The following is a 20,077-nucleotide window of genomic DNA, read 5'->3' as shown; positions in this document are numbered from 1 at the left end:
GCTTCTGAGCCTGCAAAGGAAACAAAGTCAAGATTTATGTTAAACTGAAAATGATTACTGCTGTCAATACTGATTTAACTCGTCTTTGATTAAAGAATTGGATCTTAAATGTTAATGAAGACATTTTAATTCAACTTATTATTATATCATATATAATTCATATTAGCAATCAGTAATAAATTCATATTTAATTCAAAGTTAAATGGTAACATTGGTTATTGAGGAGATTAAAAAAAAAACGGATCTTACATTGCTGTGATTCTCCAGCTTTGTCATCGTAGCAGCTGAATGTGATAGAAGTGTTCATGTTCACTCGTTGTTGTAACTACAGCCCTAAAACAAGCAGTATTTCTCCTGAATGTGTTCTACTACTTGCAACTGGTGAAGGATCACAAGATAAAATCTGAAGGGTCACAAAGACTAATTAACAAGACAGGAAAGCAAGAAAAAAAAATCATTTCTTTTTAAAAACTGCATGTCCTCAAGCCTTTTAAGTTTAGTTCAAATAAGATGATAGAAATAAATCACCTAAAACTGCAAGTAGACACTGCTTCACCTTGAGAGGTCATGAACCATAAAGTGCTGTTAAAACTTTCTTACCTAAGTCAAACTCTGCAATAACCACCGAACAACAGCTTACGACACAATCATTGTGTAACAGATCATTTTATTAAAAAAAGATGTATAGATGCAGACATGTTCAGTTTAAATACAATCTAAAATTAATCTTTTATATAATCATTTTTTTCATAATACTGGGAATGGACTATTTTTAAAACAATTTTTATCTAGTAACAATGAAATAACAGTAGCAATTAGCACGACAGCTACGAGCAAAGCGTATTGTAGAGTTTGTATACAAATACACAAAGCACAAACAATAAAACACACATATTGCAAACTTCTGGTCTGTATCAACTCCTCATAAATAACGTAAAGCCAACATCTGTGAACAAGGAGGACATAATTCATCGGTCGCCTGTTCACCTCCTTTCTTCATAAATACAACAAAAATACTTTTCTGATCAGAATCCCTATCACACGTGTGTTAGTTTGTCTGGAGTGTTTTCAGTTTGAGTCCTCAAGGCTGCTGCTTTTCTGTTCCGAGCCGCAGTTGCAGAGTCGGACCATGATGCTTTGCAGGCTGGGCTCCACAATACCGAGCAGGGGCCTCTGGGAAGGGTCTCCATTCCAGCAGGCCTCCATCAGCTGCCAGCATTCCTCGTCGAAACCAGGCAACCGCTCTGGTCTGGCACCTGGAGACGACACAGATGCAAGCGAGGCCCCCAACAGACAATCAGACAAAAACATACCAAAAACAAAAAACAGTCCTCAGATCGTTAGTTTATTCATTCATACTTCACGTTAATTACCTTTTTTAACGTTATTCCAGAGTTGGTCTTTGCTGGAGCATTTCTCAAAGGCTTCTGGGAGTTTAACTGAACCAGTGCAGAGGTACCAGAAAAGGATCCCGAAGGCGTAGACGTCAACTGAGTTATCATACTTTCCTGTCAGAAGAAATGTCACAATTTCACAAGTTTAACTTAAAAAACTAAACTAGGAGGTTTAATTCTGACATAAGATATAATGACATAATGTACTGTATGTAAAAGGTTATGTAACATGTTTGACATGTTAAGTGACTACAAAAGGAATGTGGCATGATCTTTTGTGAGCCATCGGTAGCCGAGTTTTCAGACACATCTGACCAATTAAGCTCTTTGAAGTTCAGTCACAGGAGCTGCTTTGTGATGTAATTATTGACAGTGTGATCGTACCTGTAAACAGCTCTGGAGCCATGTGAATGGGGGTTCCAACGATGCTGCCAGACATCATGGCCTCTGGTTTACAGAAGCCCAGGTCAGTGATCTTTGCACGATTTTGTTTGTCCAACTAGAAGACAAATAAGGGACAACAGGTATCGAGAAAGTTGAGCGCTTGTTTGGTCAGAAACATAAGAGAAAAAGAAAAAGGAAAAAAAAAACAGCTGCCTTTGCTGAAAAAGCCAGCAAACATGTTTTAAACAATCAGTACATTTGGGGCAGAAGTTCTTCAAACATTAGTTACTTCAAGCATTTCAGTATTTTTCCTTTCTGAAAAAACATTACAGGTGTCGAAACATCAAATTCTGTATATATATAATATATTACCAGAATTAATATCAGAATACATTTTAAGGTACAAAATACACCTCAATAATGCTTCATTTTATATAGATCTAGACAATCATGAATGAATGTAAGAATTTATTTTTAAACACAGTTTTATTTATATACTTAATTGAATGGCCAAATAACATCTTTGTAAGTAATAATGGACCAATAGCATTGTGGATTTTTTAAGCTGTTACTTTTGGCAACATTTTGCTGATAAATCAGTGTACAGTGCATCAATACAATGGATCATATGAGGTGATGTAAGATACAGAAAACCGCCACAGTCACAGACTCCATATGTTTGCTGAGTTCGATCTGCACTCACCAGAACATTTTTTAGCTTTATATCTCTGTGCAAGAGGCCCTGACTGTGCAGGAAGCGGATCCCCTCCACCACATCCAGAGCGATCTGAAGTCTCTCTTTCATTGATAAACCAGCCTAACAAAGATGGACGACACAAAACAAAGACAAGAAAGAAAAACAGCTGAAGTGAGAAGGAGGAATTCGATGCTTTAACAATAATACATTTCCTTTACTATTTATGGCGTTGTCAGTTACCTTCAAGCCTGTATAGAGGTCTCTGTGCAGCCGCTCCATGATAAGCAGCACAGCGATGCTGGAGCCGCCTCCGTAAGTGTGATCAATCACGGAGCCATGCAGGTCCACCAGACGCTCGTGCTTTGGCAGGGTCCTACAGTAACACACACCAAAAGGAAGAAAATAATAATATTTCAGTCATATTTCACTGTTCCTCTGAGTGATTTCTGCTCAAATTTGACATGCTTTATGGAGCCCCACAAGGCTCCATTCTTGGACCTCTACTGTTTAATTTGTATATGCTTCCACTTGGCTCTATTACAAAATCTGTTATCATGGTTATGCAGATATTCAACTGTACATCTCACTGTACTTGGATAACATTAACACATTAGATTCCCTGGCTTCCTGTCCATTATATAATTGATTTTAAGATTTCACTTCTGGTCTACAAAGCATTAAATATCCTGGCCTTTAAATATACATCTGACATGCTTCCATTTCATCAATCAGGCAGCGCTCTCATCTCCTACGATTGCCTTCTTCTCAAAGTTCACAGAGTTTATTCCAAATTAGGTGACAGAGTATTTAGTGTTCATGCTCCTAAGTATGTAACAGTCTGCCAGCTGATTTACAGTTTGCACTAGCACAGTCCTGTTTTTAGAATAATCTAAAGACACTTTATTTGTTTAGCTTTTGACTAGGTCTGTGTGTGTACACGTGTGTATGAATAAAACATCTGTCTGGAATGTCCTAACCAGATTTTTACTTTATACGTGACTTGACGTGACATATGATCTGAAAGACAATCTGTCATCTTCAAGTCATTGTGTATTAATGTGAGGTTTATTAAACATTGGATCAGTCACAGCATGGCTTGAAAAGGTTCTGCATTCCTCTGATTTGTGACAGCTGAAGCAGATGAGCATTAATACAGCACAGTCACTTGAAATGACCTGTGATGCGTCAACTGAACAGCCTTCAGGCCTAAACCGTCAAGTCATGTTTTTATAAGCTGGGTGTAGTCTGAAGTCTTTATAACAAAGCAACTGTCACGTCCAAATGAAATGATCGCTACCCTTGATAAATGCAACTGGTGTGTGTGGATTTCTCCACGCTGTGCATTTGAGTATGAGTGAAATGCACTGCCAGGTTTGATGAGCATTGACTTTTCTACCAGATCTGCCAAAGCAGCCGTCTTCACATGTATGAGTGCTATTTTTACTCACTCTCACCAACTGACCTTGTGTAGTGAAACTCTAAAGCCAGGTCGTTCCAATGTTTATCATCAGGCGGGACCACAGACTTTAAGGCACATGGGTAGTGTCCTCCCCAACTGTCACACAAGTACACAACTCCGTATTGGCCCCGGCCCAATTCTCGTCCAAGCTTAGGCTTGCCTGTAAGAAAGAAACAAAACCAGTTTTGTTTTGTTTTTCAAACTTAAAGTGAAAGAAAAGTTTATGAAAAAGTTGTGCAAGTTAATTTATGAATGTAGATGATTACCGTCTCTCTTGATTTTGGCCTTGTGCAAAAGATACCATTTATAAAATTCAAACAAAGGTTTGTTTTTGCAGCAACATGTGAGCACACTGAGTTTTGTGAGTGTTCGTGAGCAGGCAGGATTTTGTGGGGATGACTCACCATGCAGCAGCACATCCCTCAGAGAGCGGCTCTCCAAAGACAGACGAGCCAGTCGAGGGGCGTGGTCCTTCCTCACACGCAGCCACAGGTCCTCAGTGCGCTCCAGACGGCCTGTGTGCCCTTCCTCCAGCTACAAACACAGACACATGACATAACATCTCATGGTTAGCACTAACAACGGTGAACAGCTGCTAAATGACTCAAAATTATTTCATTTTTGAATTTATCTTCTTGGTCACATCGTGCCACAACTAATTGTGTCCTCTTTTCATCAAACTACATCATTGAAACACCATAAAAGTGGCATCACCATAGGAACTGTTGCCAAGAACGATCACCTTTAAGTTCTCACAGACTGCTGACCATTTGCATTGACCTCTCTGAAGATGTCGTAATTTATCAGAGCAGTTAATGTAGGGTTCTTGTCCAGCACACAGTAACTCCTTGATTTATTTCATTTTTGTGACCAGAGGGTGACAGTAAATTCATGTCTGTCTAGGCAGCTGTTTTCATATACTTCCTCCACTGGCTTCATGTCATGTCCTTGACACTTCGTTTTGATTTCAACATAAACTTACAAAATGTGAACACTGTGTTTAGTTTCCTGGCAAATTGCTTATTGATCATATTAATTCCTTGCATTATAATCAGATTAAAACAACTGTACAACTATACTATTAAATCAACTATCATCAGTTTTTTTATTTGATGACGTTTGTTATTTAATAATATTGTTTTTGCTTGATTAAGTATGCTGAGTTCCTCCATATTTCCAACATAAGCAACTTTGCAACTATCAGTTTCAGATAATGGATGAACCTTTTGCATCTTTAACTCTACATGATGTGCCACTTGCAAGTGGGGAGACAAACATTTGTCAAAAACTACACGAAAAAAGTTTAATCATGCTAAACAAAACTTTCTGTTGCATCAATGAGAAAGCTTCAGACAGTATAAAAAACATGTTTGATCTTCATTTTGTGCTAATCCACTCTGATTTTGCCTATTACATAAACACTACTACACAATTCTACTCACAAATTTATCAGGTGTTAATTCTGTCATACAAATGCCAGTGTTTGGATCAGATGCTGTGCAGCAGATGATAAAAAGCAGACTAACTATGAAACAAGACACCTGCAGCAAAATTGTGACGTTTCCTGCAATAAACTGGGTCTGGATTCTCTGACATGCAAAAACAGGTTGAACACTACGTCACTCACTATCAGTCCATTAACATTACACTGTTGTAACTTTGGGGATAATAAAGAGTTCTCATTGTCTCTATGGTGTATTCTTTCCAGCACAGAAAAAGGACCCTGCTTTTAATTTCTTGTGTGATCTTGAAAGCTTTTTTCGCCTTCATTTACAATTTAAAGTCACATTCACTGCAATACCTCATCCATATCATACAGCATACCAACATATTATCTCTATTATTCATGGATGCTCTGTAACTCTGTTATTTCTGACAGGAATGTGATGGTAATGTTATTTTATTAGGTTAACTCGCTTGCACGACACTCAATCACTCGGACAGCAAAATAACTAAATTAAATTAGGATATTTCTGTGCATCAGAAGCCCCGAATGCACAAAGCATCACCCAACATCACCTCCTTTGTAAAACTGCCACAATTAATCAGTACATTTGTGTAACCGTATTAAGAGTGAAGAATTAGCAAGCATGGAAATGCAGTCAGTGATGTGACCCACACTGTCTGTCATGTGATGATTATCATCAGAGCAATTTGACTGAAACTGATTTGTCAGGGATTTCAAGGAGGGAGTAGTAACTATTTGCATATTGGGACTTAAAAGGCAAAGCAAGTGAAGTCGAGTGAAACACTAAACCGTGAGCTGTGCAGGGCCTGCTGCTGAAGCTCAGTGAAAACAATTAAAAGCTGATTGATATGTGAAAAGATATTGTAGAGCTCACGGAAAATGTAAGTGTTTTAATAAATGTCAAAAAGGAAACAATTACTGGTGCTCTTACTGCTCAGTTACCAGCCCTGAGTGTTCCCATTAATCACACATAGAGAAGTTATAAAGGCTATTAAGGCTATAAAGGCTTTCAAAGTACTAATATATAGATAAATCACCAGTAAATTTCACAGTCAAAGGAAGTGAAGTCAGTGGGGACATTCTCCACAGCTCGTACAAACTCTGAGCTGAGAAATGTGTTTGAAAACAGCAAAGCTATATATAAAAAAGCAGCCATGCTAACCAGCCATGGCTTTACGCAAAAACAAGTCATCTAATGTTCTGTCACCCTGGTGCAAATTCTCCCTATGCCTTTTGATTATAGTGCCTTAGTGTTATATTGGCATCAGTTCCTACCACATTTCAGCCTGCCTGCCTCCATCTATACATCCTCTGTCTGAAAATCTCTGTTCAGTTTTCTCCTTTTTTAAATCTGTAGTATCTCTCTGGTTATAGCAGTTCCATTCAAAGTTGTGGTGGTGTATAATTTATGAGCATGGATACATCTTTTAGCAGCTCAGGAGGTGAAAACTTCATCCATCAGTCTCTAACATCACCACATATTCTGTGCTGAACCAGAATTTTCCTCTTAATGTTGGCAAGGCAAACTAATATTATTTATGTAGATCATTTAATTACAAGTTCACTGTCATTGAACTAACAACCACAAAGCCTACGAAAGACATTTAAAAACCACAAAACCATCTCAAGCACACATTAATCCTAAGCCTGAAAAAAACTTTTGAAGAATCAGCTGGAGTTGAATCCTTGCTAAACCTTCTGTAATCTGAACTTGAACTCTTTCTGAACCTCTAACATGTACTAGTGGTTTGATGGCAGTAAAAATGTTCAATATTCAAGAGTAAGATCATAAAAACTCACTATATGTTTTACTAGAGGCAAGATGTTGAAAAAAAGAAGAATAAAAGAAGTAAAGAAGAGAAAGTTAACCTGACGCAGGGATGCTGCAAAGGCCTCGTGGGAGCTGTTGAGGCGGGTCCTGAACTGGGAGCAGATGCTTCGGGCCAGTTTGGCAGCACTGAGACTCTCTATGGCGTCCTGAGCCACTTTCCGTTTCCACTCTGGAGTGATGGCAGGGGGGTTGACAAATGTTATCCTGTGGATTATCTAGGAGAGAAACAAAGTTATTTAAAAAACATTCCTTCAGAAGGAACCATTCACAGAGCCTTTTGGAACAACTGTTTCAGATACTCACCTGTTTGATTTGCTCCCAGACAAGTCGAGTGACGGAGGATCCTGAATGAAAGGTAACCTCCACATGATAGGCAGCATTTAACAACTGGAAAAGATATGAATAGGAAAATAAGAAAATAGGAAAATGTACAGTGCAAGTAACCATAATATGCTGTCTATCGGTGTAAACACCTGTGGTTCTTTTTTTCAGTTCTCCATTCTGGCAGTGTTTCACTGTCACAGACTGTTTCAGACTCTTTTGCTTCCTTACAAACCTTCAGTTAGTGAACAATAAAATGTTGCCTTGTTGTGTAAATGCATATGTAATAACAGCAACGTTACTGAAGAGAAGAGGAAGAAGAGTGATGTACCAACTTCCTCTACACTTTTATCAGTTTCTAGCCTAACTTTTTAAAATAGTTTTTTATTGATTTTAAAGCTTACAAAGACAAAACAAAAAAACTTTCTCTCCACAAACATCAGGACACCAGGAGGCAAACCAATACGTGTGGGGGAAAAGAAAGAAAAAAAACAAAACAAACAACAACAAACAAGAAGAACAGAGAAAGAAAAATGAAATAGGTAAATAAATAAATGAGTGAATATGAAAACAAAATAGGTTATAACAAATAAAACATAAAAACATCCACACAAACATCACAAAGAAGCAGAAGGTAAGGATAAAATGCTGCATCGAGAGTCAACAGGAGACTGATGAGATATGAGACGCTCCCCTCACACACATACACACACACACTCACTGGAGGACTATTAAACTCTTTTACTGTGTAATATATATATATATATATATATATATATATATATATATATATATATATATATATATAGCCTACTGTTACAACAAAGTATTGCTGCTGTCTGCTGCGTTTGCACCTATAATATTGCATATTGCACTTTATTGCCCTTATTGATTACTTTTAAATTAGTTTAGTTTGTTTATGTCTTAAATTGTTTTTAATTGTTTTAAATGTTTTATGCCTCAGGGAGTCCTATCTAAATGTCATTATATTGTTGTCTGACCCTCAATATAATGACAAAAAGCTACTACTATTACTACTACTTCACCCACTTCAGGAGGACTTATTATGCTTTTCCTTATTTTCTGTCATATGTAATGTTACAATGTGTGATGTTCATATTAAACATGGCCAGAGAGACAAACAATGAGGTAAAGGTATGTAAAAGTAATTCAGTCTTTAGACAGGTCTGAATTGTTTCCAACTGTTTGTCTACTTTCAGCCAGAGTCACCGCGGCTCATGACGGATTTCTTTATATGATCATCTGCTCCACACGCAGTGTGCAAGTTCACTGCTCAGCTCTAGTAACATTATAGCATTTTTACATTGTTTAGGAGGTATTCTTGCCTAGCCATGACTTGAGTCACACTGGCACACTTTGAGAGTTTTCCCATTACGCAGCAAAATAAATTGTTTACCCACTGGAAGTGTGCTTGTCATCTCCAATGGGTAACTAATCAACCAACCAAATCTTGCTCAGGGAGAAGTCTCATTCTGAAATCTTGTGAGAGTTGAGTTGTTGTCGCTTTCAGCTAAATATTCAGCCATGACTGAAAATCTTTTAGATGAAATCAAGCAATGTCTACACAACAAACTACTGAACTGAAAATAAAGGGCCAGTATGTGATAAACAAAACATTTCTAAACAGTGAATCATGCAAAGCTACTGTAGTGGAGTCCCAGAATGAAAATATAGAAAGGAAAATTATCATAATAGGTCTCCTATAACAGAAATTCATGATATTTGCTCACATTTAAGCATATTTACACCAAATAAGAATGCTCTTTGTCAGAAACACAGACTGCTGCCCACCTGTTTGAGGTGATTGGAGGTGATATTGTGGACTGAAGATTCAATGTGCGACTTCTCCAGACTGTTGAGACATCGCTCCAGAGTTCCTACGAAGCTCTCCCTCAAATAGTCCACAGAGCTGATCAGCTTATTTGCCACAGCCTGATTCAAGCGAACCACTATCAGCTCCTGGATCTGATGGATGCACGATTTGATCTCCTTCGACGTAACAGGCTCTCCATTAGTTGTTACGATGATGTCTGCAGTTGAAAGAAAGCAGCTTAGCACTTCCCATTCATGTGGTAAAATGCAAATTTCCCTTTATCATTTTGGCAAGAAAAACTGTACAATGTTAAAAAACAATTATATAGTATTAATTATATAATATAGTTATATAATGTTATACTGATTATAACTATATAATTACAACTGCACAGAATTCATTTCTAAAATACATTTTAACACAATTCCTATGGAGTTATAGCTGTCAATTCATGGATTTTTGTTATTTTTTTATATTTCTTATTAAAATGTCTGTGTATAATAACATTAATCAAATACTAAAGATATCCTATGGGGGCTTAGTGGTTTGAAATTCAAAATTTCTCATGAATATGTACTGCCAAATCACCTAACACCTAACCTAATAATCATTAATCATTTTCTATGTCTGAGTCACTATACATTCTGGTTTCAATCAATAAGTGTGTCCTTTATGGCAAGGCTACTCTCATACTGCCAGGTTTGATTGCTATGTTAGTGCTATGCCAGAGCAGGAAAAAACATCTGGTTAAAGCCATTTAATATGGTAGAAATGTAAAATATGTGTATGGCTGGTTTCCTGACTAATTACTAATTACCAATACACCTAATTATTTCTGAAACATGTTCTGAAACTACTGTATTGGGTTTTGCTCAGCAAAGTAAGCCAGTTAACCCAGTAAACCTGCTTCTTTGAACCAACCGTGGAAAGAAGAATAAAATCAAACAGAAAGCAAAAACCAAGAGACTCATAATGATCAAGTGACAAAGGGCAGATTGTGAAATAGAGCCGGCTCAGCCATGTCCGTGCAGGTCTGAGTCAGGCTGCAGACTTGAGACCCATGGTCAGTATAGAACAGACAAGCCGGTTGTCTATTTTGTCTCCCTCAGAGACACATCAGCAATATCACAAATCTAAGAAGAATTGAACGAGAATAATCTGAACAGGCTCAAACTTGAGTACCACAAATCAGCCATTTTTTGTAATGGGGACATAAGTAGGAGTCATTTCCTATTAACTGGAAAAAATTAAAGCAAAATAAGGCACACATGTGGTCATAATCAAATGTTAAACCACAGAATCAAAGTTATTGAAGACTATAACAGCAATCACGTTTCCCACTCCCTTGAACCTAAAATAAAATGTACAAATGAAGACTATGTTTCCAATTTTATACAATATATGCCTTGTTTTGTAGGAAGTTTTATCAGTCATACATCATTTATTATAGCTATAGTTATAATTCTATCAAACAGAGGCCTAAATCAAAATTTGTAATCATAAAGATTGTTTGTTACAACAAAAAAGTACATTAATACATTTAAAGAATCACTACTTTTTAATGTATTTTGACGTCATAATTTGAAGCATGAGGCATGGAAAATCATGACTGAGTAGTTCTAAAGCATGGTGAGAATTAGAAAAAAAATCTACACATAAAATGTATAGTTTATCTTTGGTGACTAAACTTCACACATGAAAGCACATGATAAACTACTGATGATGTCAAAGCATGTCTTCTACAACATCTATTCAACTCACAAGCTTGCAATTAATTAGTGCATGTACTGTAATTTATATACTACAAACAAACAAAAAACTAAAATTTAATTAAAAGTATTCAGAAAGAGAGACCCTGATTGGGGGACTGTACAATTAAATATTAATTATGTGCTTTACTGATCTTCATGGAGATACTTACTTAGATTTTGTAGATTTTAGTGAACATTAAGCACTGATTTGATGACATCAGAGCAACTATTTTGATAAAAGCGAACTTAGGCTTTAAAATATTGTCTGTCACCACCGCTCTGCTCATCTTTTTAACATTTTTCTCATATAAAGCTTGTATTATAGGACTAAAATTCTGGTTTTATCCAATCAAATGTGTCCTAATCAAACAGTTTTTGCTTTTAAGTGCAAATGTATTAATTCCGATATACATACACCAACTGTTCAGTGTAATTTTTGTGCGTTCCACCATTCATAAAATAGACAGAGTAAAATTATTCATAAATTATAATAATAAAAAAAGACAGCAGAGAACTCCTGAAAGCCTGGTGGCATTCAACCAGGTTTCTTACTTACTAACCTGTAAACTCCAGGTTGGCAGCATCCTCCAGCAACTGCTCTTTCATGCTGCTGAGTGTCTCCACAATCATCTCCTTCATCTCTTCCTGTTTGCGATTAGCAATGGCCATGAGGGAGGTGAACAATTCGCCCTCTTTCTCACGAGTGTACTCCAGCCTGCGGGGTGTTATCTGCAGGTCCCTCTGCATGTCAAAGGCCTGCAGGGGGATGAAGCAGAAAGGGCAAAGGTCTGTTAATTTTTTACAGGGGCATCTTGGGTCACAGCACACTGATGCTAAGTTGTTAATGCAGTCAAATGAGCATGAAGCAGTAAAACAATGACACATATTAACAGCGCCATAAGGCATCATTCTCAGACCTGATTGATGAAAAGATCTAGACAGCGACAATGGAGCCCATTAAGTAGATTGGCAGCCTCCACTTGCTGGTTTTGAAGCACTTGGCGAGCAAAAGGCACCAGCAACCGATGCAGTCTTTCGAAAGCCTCACCCAGCATGCTTTGGGGCTTGGCGCCCGGGGTGGGCATCTGTGTAGGGGCCCCACATGAGCAGTTTCCTGTTGGGCTGTTTAGGAAACCAAGGGAGAGCAACTGCTTGTGGAGGGGGCTCTTCTCCCTTTCCTTTTCCTTCTCGGCACGGCGACCAGGTTCTGGGGAGGCTGCTGGCATGGTGTCAGGGATGCGGATAAAACAGATGGGAAAGGAGAGCATCTCTTTGACCTTCCAGAGCTCTGCCACCTGCTCTGTGCTGAGGGAGTCCTGGTTGATGGCATAAAGTAAGATAGGAATCACATTGCGAGTGCAGTCCTCCAGGGCCTCTTCTATGGGCTGGACACTCGGACAAGGTACCACCATGACCTTCGCTTCCTGATGATGAACCACAAAGAAACCACAAAAATGTTACTTTCATTACAAGTAAAGTTGTTTATACAAAGTCAGTTACTAAGTAATGTGGTCCTGTAAAAAGTGTCTGTTCACCTAAAATAAACAATAACGTATTTTCACATTTATGCCTAGTGGTATCTATTTTGACACCACTTTGAGGACACCAATTGATTAATTTGCCAACGTCTACCATCTACCAGCAAATAAAAATGGAAGTAAGTGAAAATGAATAACCGCTACATATATATTTTGTAATAACAATAGATCAAATAAGTATAAGTACAGTGCACAATTTTATAATCAGAGAATTGTTGTCTGACTGTGCTGTCCACCTATATAGTTTTACAGGGTCTTACAGTTCATTGTTTTGGTGTAACAGCCCATAACTTTATTGTTTTGGTTCACTCTCGCAAGCCTTTCTTTTGCCACAAAAGACAGTTTTTTTCAGAGGACAATCCACTTTAAGCTACCTTCCCAGCACCAAATGGCAGACATAAAGTTGATGAAGAGCAAGATCTTTCTGTAAGTTGGTGGAGATCAAATGCAGAGCCAAAAGGGAGAGCAAATTTCAGATTTACATTCACCAGATGACAAGAAACAAGACTCCAAATGAATGCAAACATTGGTCCATATCTGCTACACAGTTAAGTAGGGAACTGTATGCTAACAGCTTTGCTGTCGTCAACTTAAAAACACAGACAACCATGTCCTAACTGTAAACTATAACTTCTGTTACATAAAGTTTTCCAGGCGATTAGAGCACATTTTCAAGCCAACTGATGCTAGAAGATGTTTGAAGGGATTCCAATGCAAAAGGAGGAAAAAAAACATTTATTTGTATCACATGCTCCTTCTATTTCGGAACACATAACGGCACATTAATATTTATGGTGGTCTTGGGAATGTCTGTGACAGGGCAGAAAAATGACACAAATAAAAAGGTTTTCTTAACCCTTGATAAATAACAAACAACAACAAAAATAGACTGGGAGAGAGCTTGACAGGGAGACCATGACGGGGGGGAAAAGACAGCCAGAGAAATGACCCACTGCTAAACAAAGGAGACAGTCAGTCCTGTCTCCAAGAAACAAGGGCCGAGACCATCTGAGCAGTCTCTGGAACAAAGATAGCCTGCAAACATTTGTTCACAACCAATCAAAATCAATACAATGTCTGAATTGCCTTAATGCAGTCAGTTTTCAACAACAACCCTTCAAGAGAATGTCTATGTACGATTTTGAAGTTACTATTTTGTTTTTTGCATGTCTTCAAAAAAGGACTACTGTCTGACATTTATACAAAGAACAACAAAACGAATGGCCGTTTAAGACATGAGAATTTCTTCTGTTATTATCTATTTTAAGTGTGACTGTAAATACCACAGCTCTTTGTGAACAAGCAAGCTGTCTCGTGTGAATTCATGGAGCACCGGCAATAAACATGACACAATATGTACCTCCAAAGAATTTTAGAAATGTGGCGATAGGTTAGCACCCTTTATGTCCTCCAAGTCACTGCGTGCTTAAGCCGAGGTGGTCAAATTCTGGGGAGCAAGGAAAGGCTAATTAGCAAGTTAGTTCTCATCTGGTGGCCTCTAAAGCAGGGTGCTGTGATTATGGCAGGAGTGTGTGAATACCACAGTGAGCAGAGAGTTTCTGTGCCTCCAGTACTCCCACTTAAACATGTTAATCTCTTATTCATTCAGCAGAAAGCTGTAGCAGGGCAGCATGCTACTTTAGTTTGAAAGAAACCAGTGTTTATTAGTTGATAGGCTGATGAAAACTTCTAGATAACTAGGTAAATAAATCCAAACATTCACTTAAGTTGGTTGACTGTTTCTGCCTCTAATTTGTGATAAAGTGTACGTTATTGCAATGGATAGCTCAGTTATTTAAGCTTCCTGTGTCCTCTATCTGTGATTGCAGATCTCACATCTTTCAGTCACATGTGAAAACAATCAAGGGTGTAAAATGACTGCTTCACTCCCAGCACTGACATTTCCCTTTTAGGAGTTAATCTATTATGTCTTTCTTTTTCTTGAAGCAGTAATGAAAGAAGATTTTTTAAATTTATATCCATATTTAATCAACTAAACCAACATATTCGTTTTTATAACATGATGACAAATAGACTATGAAGCGAGTAATGCCAGATCCATACGAAGGATTTGACCTGAAACAGCAACAGCTATGTTTACAGCTCTACTCTGTGATTCTGACGTTACTGACGTCTACTAGCCTGGGTAAACCCATGCTCCCATTCCAGCAAGATTCTACTCCGCTCAGAAAGTTAGCATGGCCACCAAGACAAAATCTTCGCCTGGGATAGGGAACCAATCACAGAACAGGGAGGCAGGCTTAAGGCGATGACGACCATAGAGCAATTCTGTTTACGTCCAGCATGGCGGCCACGGAGGTGCAGCAACTGTTCAAAGCAGCAGTAGATTGTGTGCTAAATAAATTGGAAGGCAAGTTCACTTTGAAAATAGAACAAAAACTTGCGCTACATGATTTTTCCTTGGATGTGTTCACTCTGCCCCCTACAGGCTCTGATACGACATCATGTATCGTTGATATGATTGGCTGTAAGTTTGTGCAGTAGCGTACAGAAGCATTTGATCGACATTCATTGATCCCGTCTCAAATACGAGGAAATGAACGGCTCCTCACCAGACCCTAGGTCTGGTGTTAGCCAGGTTAGGGGTCTACAGTGATTGAATCAGTTTTGGAGCCGGCCTCAAGTGGCCAATTATGGAACTGCAGTTTCTGGCACTTAGTTTCATTTTTCAACTCTGGCAGTTGCCACTTGGATGAGACTTGGCAGATTGACTGGTGTACTTTTGTTTTAAACAAATATTTTGATGCAATCAGTGTCTGTGTGTAATGTAAGTCAACATTAGAGAAATTTGTATTGGATAAAAAAGTTATGAATGGATCTTTTCTGTGAACACATCTCATCCAAAAACATAGTTTTGGGCTTAAAGAAAAACTCAAAACCGAACCTTTAGGGTTTTTTTGTGTCCCAGGAATCAGTTGTAACTATGGCAACTTGATCACAGCAAAGGGTTTGGGATTTTTTTTACATGACCTAGTCATGTGAATCGCACCAGACCAGTGGCATTACGTAAGGGGGCAGGGCGGGTGGGCTGCCCCAAGGCAGAACTAGGCCTACTTTCTGAGGCTGACTGATGCTCGCTAAGGGGCCTTGGTCTAAAGGATTAGAGACTAATTTCCACGTGTCACACATGATAAGGAATGACTACAATCCTTACACCCTGCTAAATCAATTCACTCCCACAAGATATTGTGATTTTCAGGTCGCACTGGCTGAAGACCAGCATATCTGTGTGCAACAATTCTTCCTTTTTCCGAGTAACTTCAACATTAACTTGTGAATCTATTTTAAGGAGTGCCCAAGCCTAAAACAAGAGACTGAAGAATGTCTTCCTGAACAGTAGCACAAATCAAGTATATTAAAACACAAATAATCAGCTCTGCTCAGTAATCTGTTTGTGAGCTAAGCCATGGGTGAACGCAAAGGCTGGTTAAAAGAAGAAACACAGATGGAAAAAAAAAAAAACATCTTTCCTTTTGTCAGGGCCAACAGGAGGAAATACCACCACACAAAAACAGAAACCCATTATTAGGGCTTAAAAGATAGATTGATGTGTAGTACATCATAACATGACCTAGATATGCAAAATCAGATGTTTTTATTCATATGAAACCACAAAAACAAGCTATAATTTACACTTTGCACTGTGAATAAAATGACTTGTTCCAAGTACTGCCTTGTAAACTGTTACAAAGGCAAAATAATACTGTATCAAAATTATTACATCGTTATTGTGTCTTTCTCATACCTTGGATACATTATCATATAATCACAATATTAAATTTTAATGTATTTGTTCCTGTCAAGGGAGTTCATGTGAAGGGACATGTTCAAACAAAATGGACCATGCACAGGTTTGAGATTCACCTGAAGGTTCCTCTGAAAATATCCAAACTAACCACACCTGAAATAACTGAAGCCACTAAACACTACACGTCTGCCTGTAGAGACCCAATCATCCCCACTGGCCTAGTACAAGGGGAGTCATGTGCATATGCAAAAATCTAAAATATATTTTACAAGGCAGATTCTTTTTTTTTCTTTCTTTGATTCAGTGAATGAACCTTCTTGTTGCAGAATGAGATGCCATCGGTGCCATATACCCTTTATTAGATCTGGGAAATGAGCTAGTAATGTGCTGATATCAATAATGGGTGTCACCAAATGCTGCTCATCTTAGTTAGTTTTGAGTAAAGTTCTTTCAAGACGCTTGGGGGGGGGGGGGGTTAATACTGGAATACGCTTGGTTGATAAGTAAATAACATCATGACATTTAAGTTAGTTTTTGCAGCCTGCTCCCACTTTTAAATGAATAGGGAGGCCAAGTCAGAATCACATCAAATGACAAATAACATAGAAAGAAAACAGTTAGTTAGTTAATAGCAAGGAAATATATGTCACCGAAAACCAGAACTGCAAAAACAAATAGACCACAACCCAGTTCAGTTTTCAGTAGGTGTATTAAATCAAGCAAGCAAAGCAATATTGGTGTTTGTATTGCTTGTTTTGTTTACGCCTACAACCCCAAATCAGTTCTGTTCAATCCAGTTTCACAACCACAAAAGAAAGACAAACAAACCAGGAAAACGTGTTTTTTTTAAAAACTGTTTTTTTGTTGAAACATATAGCCAGAGCTCGGTGCTTGGGGACTGCTGCTTAAGAGAACTGTCCCTAAAAAGCGGCGTGCCTGTTGATCTGGGGCACTCACCATTGATCGCAACGTCCCAAGTTTGAGTCCGTCCAGGGAGCTTTACTGCGCCATTCTATTTTCTAATTTCATGTTAGCTTTCTACTCTCAACTCTCATAAAGAGCATACTTTGCCTTTAAGTTAGCCTCAATAAAATGCCTAGTATGCGTTTATTAGAGGCTTATCTCACATGCCTCATGGCACCTTACATCTTTATCAGTTTATCATATCAGTCCTGCTTTATGTCTCTAGACACACAGAGTTAAAGGGCAAAAGTTCAAGTTTGAGAACACAATTCAAAACCAATAGACCAACATCGCACACAGTTTATTCACAGCCTACCTGAAGCAGTGGATGATGCAGGGTGATCTCCAGCTCTGCTAGCCTGTGTGCTGGGTCCTCACATTCCTCGTGGATCTCCAGGTCTTCCCGGGGAACTGTATCCCAGCGGCCACAGTTAGCCGCCAACTGGTGCACCAGCTCATACTGGCCAGGCAGCGCCAAACTGAGCCGGGTCTGCCTCCCGTGGGTGAAACACAGCTTCCGTCTTTTGCAGACGGTGCCCTGGACTCCTTCACAAGCCTTGCCGGCCTCTGGGCCCAATGGCAGCAGTCTCTCCCCAAGGAGACAGTTGAGCAGCTGGTAGCGGGCAGCACAGTCCTGGCCCAGTACCACGATGTATGGGGCAGCGCCCACAGTGTTGCGTAGGAACTCTTCCTCGTGGCTGGGGAAAGAGATGCAGCTAAACTGGGCTGAGGGAAGAGACAGAACAAGAGGGGGTATATGTTAGTTATCTGAAATATGATCAATACCCCTAATCAATCGTGTTCACTCCTGGGATCAGAAATCTGCTTTTTTAGGAATTCTTGGTCATAACTGTAGGCATAAATAGGATAGTAAATTACATAATTTGTATCCGAGCATCATTTTTCAGCATATAAAGTAATCACTGTTCATTGATAGCAAATCAAACACATTTTAAATCTGATATATTTCCTTGAACGGTTATTTCCTGATCTAACCTTCAGATGTGGATCAGACAGAGGCACCAATTCACCCTTGTTGTTGAGGGTATCAGACATAATCCTCAGTGATGCTGAGTCACAGTCTAAACCAGTTATATAACAAAAGAGAGGAGAGAGCAGAAATCGCCTAATTTATATTCACATAGAAGTTTCTTTTCTTCCATACGTTCCATGTGGTTTTACTGTAACTGTTACACTAATCTAGCATTCCTCTACCGGTATTCACATGATGCATTAAAGCTAACCTTTGCTGAGCATTTGACTACATGACCTGTGTGCAGCAGGATGTACTATATTAAACAACCTTTTTTACTCTAAGCAGGCAGTCAAAAGAGAGCTATACATAACAGACGGAAAACAATTGTGTGATCCCGCAGCATCATGTGATGCACATTTTTGTCAAGATAAGTGTAACCAAGACATCTGCAAGATGAATCTAGTTAGCAGGTGAGGACATGCATTTGGCTATGGCCATGAAAGGGAGGCATTATCCCCTTTTTTTGCTGATTATGGCTAATCTTCTGCTTAACATTGTTCATTCAACACTGGAGAAAATTATTTGACCTTCTCTGTGCACAGGACACCCACTCTGACAGAGCAAGCCACTCCCGCAGATGTGACGCATTACACTTAATCAGCATGCCATCACTCCTGTGCTCTCACAATCAATGTTTTATAGATGGAAGTATCTGAATCATAAAAGGTAAAGACAGCTCCAAATACTGAATGTTTGATGAAATGTTGTAAATGAAATGCAGTTAAAAAAAAAACCCATGTTGAAGCTAACTAAACACTGATACACACACACACAAGGCATAGTTAGTGCAAAAGAGAAGAATGAGTGCTTGATATGACCAGCTCTCAGCCTCCTAGCCAGTGCAGAAATCTCAGCATATTTGGTGCACTTAGTCTGCTCATGCTTTTGAGAGGGGGCTTAATCGCTTTAGTTTCTCCAAACCCTCATTAATGCATTTTTTCCCGGCTATGTGTTGATGGAGAAATCAGTTGGCAGTAGCACCTTGTTAAAGCTGTGAAAATATGTTTTATTTTGGTCATGATCCAGGAACACTGTGAAACACTGTGACATTAAAAGTGCATCTCAGGAGTGTCCATGTGTTCAAAACCTTACCTGCCTCCAGAGAAGCTGACTCCGAGCTCATGGTTGATGCACAAGCATTGCTGTAGTTTTGCCTGATTTCCCGGAAGAAAGCATTGGTCTCCTTCAGGTTCTTCTTCAGCTGGATCGTGTGCTTGTTGTAGCTGTTAAATATCCGTGTTAGTTCCCGAGCTAAAGGAGATGCTTTCTGCTGCACGTTTCCCTCCATGCTGCTGTCCTCCTTGAGATTTTACCAGGTAGACTAAATGAATACTCCCGAGCAGGTGCCACACTTACAAGACTCAATTAATACGTCCAAACCAGTGTCCTGCTATCACACCTTTCGTTTTGCTAGTTAGGCGCTAAGTTAGTTAGCAAGTCTTTTCACCCACCTGCTGAGTTTATCACTTCAGACCAAAAATGACAGCTTCATGTAGTTGTAGTCCGAGTAAACATTAGTGTGTCAGTGCTGGACAGACGACAGCCTCTTTTGTCAGTGGATAAAAGTGAGGCATTTGGCTTTTGTTGTTGTGTTGAAGCTGACTAGCACAGCCGGCTAACTTAACTCCGGGA

At 38.9% G+C, this 20,077-nt stretch overlaps 1 protein-coding gene across 1 annotated transcript; it reads right to left on the bottom strand.

Annotated features, from left to right (window-relative positions):
* Positions 1–656: 656 nt before the first annotated feature.
* dstyk (dual serine/threonine and tyrosine protein kinase) lies at positions 657–19,930 on the bottom strand. The gene is made up of 14 exons (XM_053316634.1): positions 19,538–19,930; positions 17,726–18,135; positions 12,057–12,563; positions 11,700–11,895; positions 9,367–9,605; positions 7,537–7,620; positions 7,272–7,448; positions 4,339–4,468; positions 3,938–4,094; positions 2,716–2,848; positions 2,482–2,595; positions 1,779–1,893; positions 1,374–1,508; positions 657–1,256 (listed from the first exon to the last, which is right to left on the bottom strand). Exons 1-14 carry the CDS (start codon positions 19,731–19,733, stop codon positions 1,069–1,071), a joined length of 2,781 nt encoding a protein of 926 aa, XP_053172609.1. The 5' UTR covers positions 19,734–19,930; the 3' UTR covers positions 657–1,068.
* Positions 19,931–20,077: the final 147 nt, after the last annotated feature.

This window comes from Scomber japonicus, chromosome 3, assembly GCF_027409825.1.
Source record: "Scomber japonicus isolate fScoJap1 chromosome 3, fScoJap1.pri, whole genome shotgun sequence".
Taxonomy (NCBI): Eukaryota; Metazoa; Chordata; class Actinopteri; order Scombriformes; family Scombridae; genus Scomber; species Scomber japonicus.
This window is presented reverse-complemented; position numbering and strand designations above follow the sequence as displayed.

Excerpts from the sequence above, each read along its gene's own strand:
- dstyk (XM_053316634.1), bottom strand. The coding sequence starts at position 19,733 with ATGGAGGGAAACGTGCAGCAGAAAGCATCTCCTTTAGCTCGGGAACTA. Across the intron at positions 18,136-19,537 it reads GTCAGCTTCTCTGGAGGCAG|CCCAGTTTAGCTGCATCTCT; the intron begins GTAAGGTTTTGA and ends CTCTTCCCTCAG. Across the intron at positions 12,564-17,725 it reads TGCATCATCCACTGCTTCAG|GAAGCGAAGGTCATGGTGGT; the intron begins GTAGGCTGTGAA and ends GTTCATCATCAG.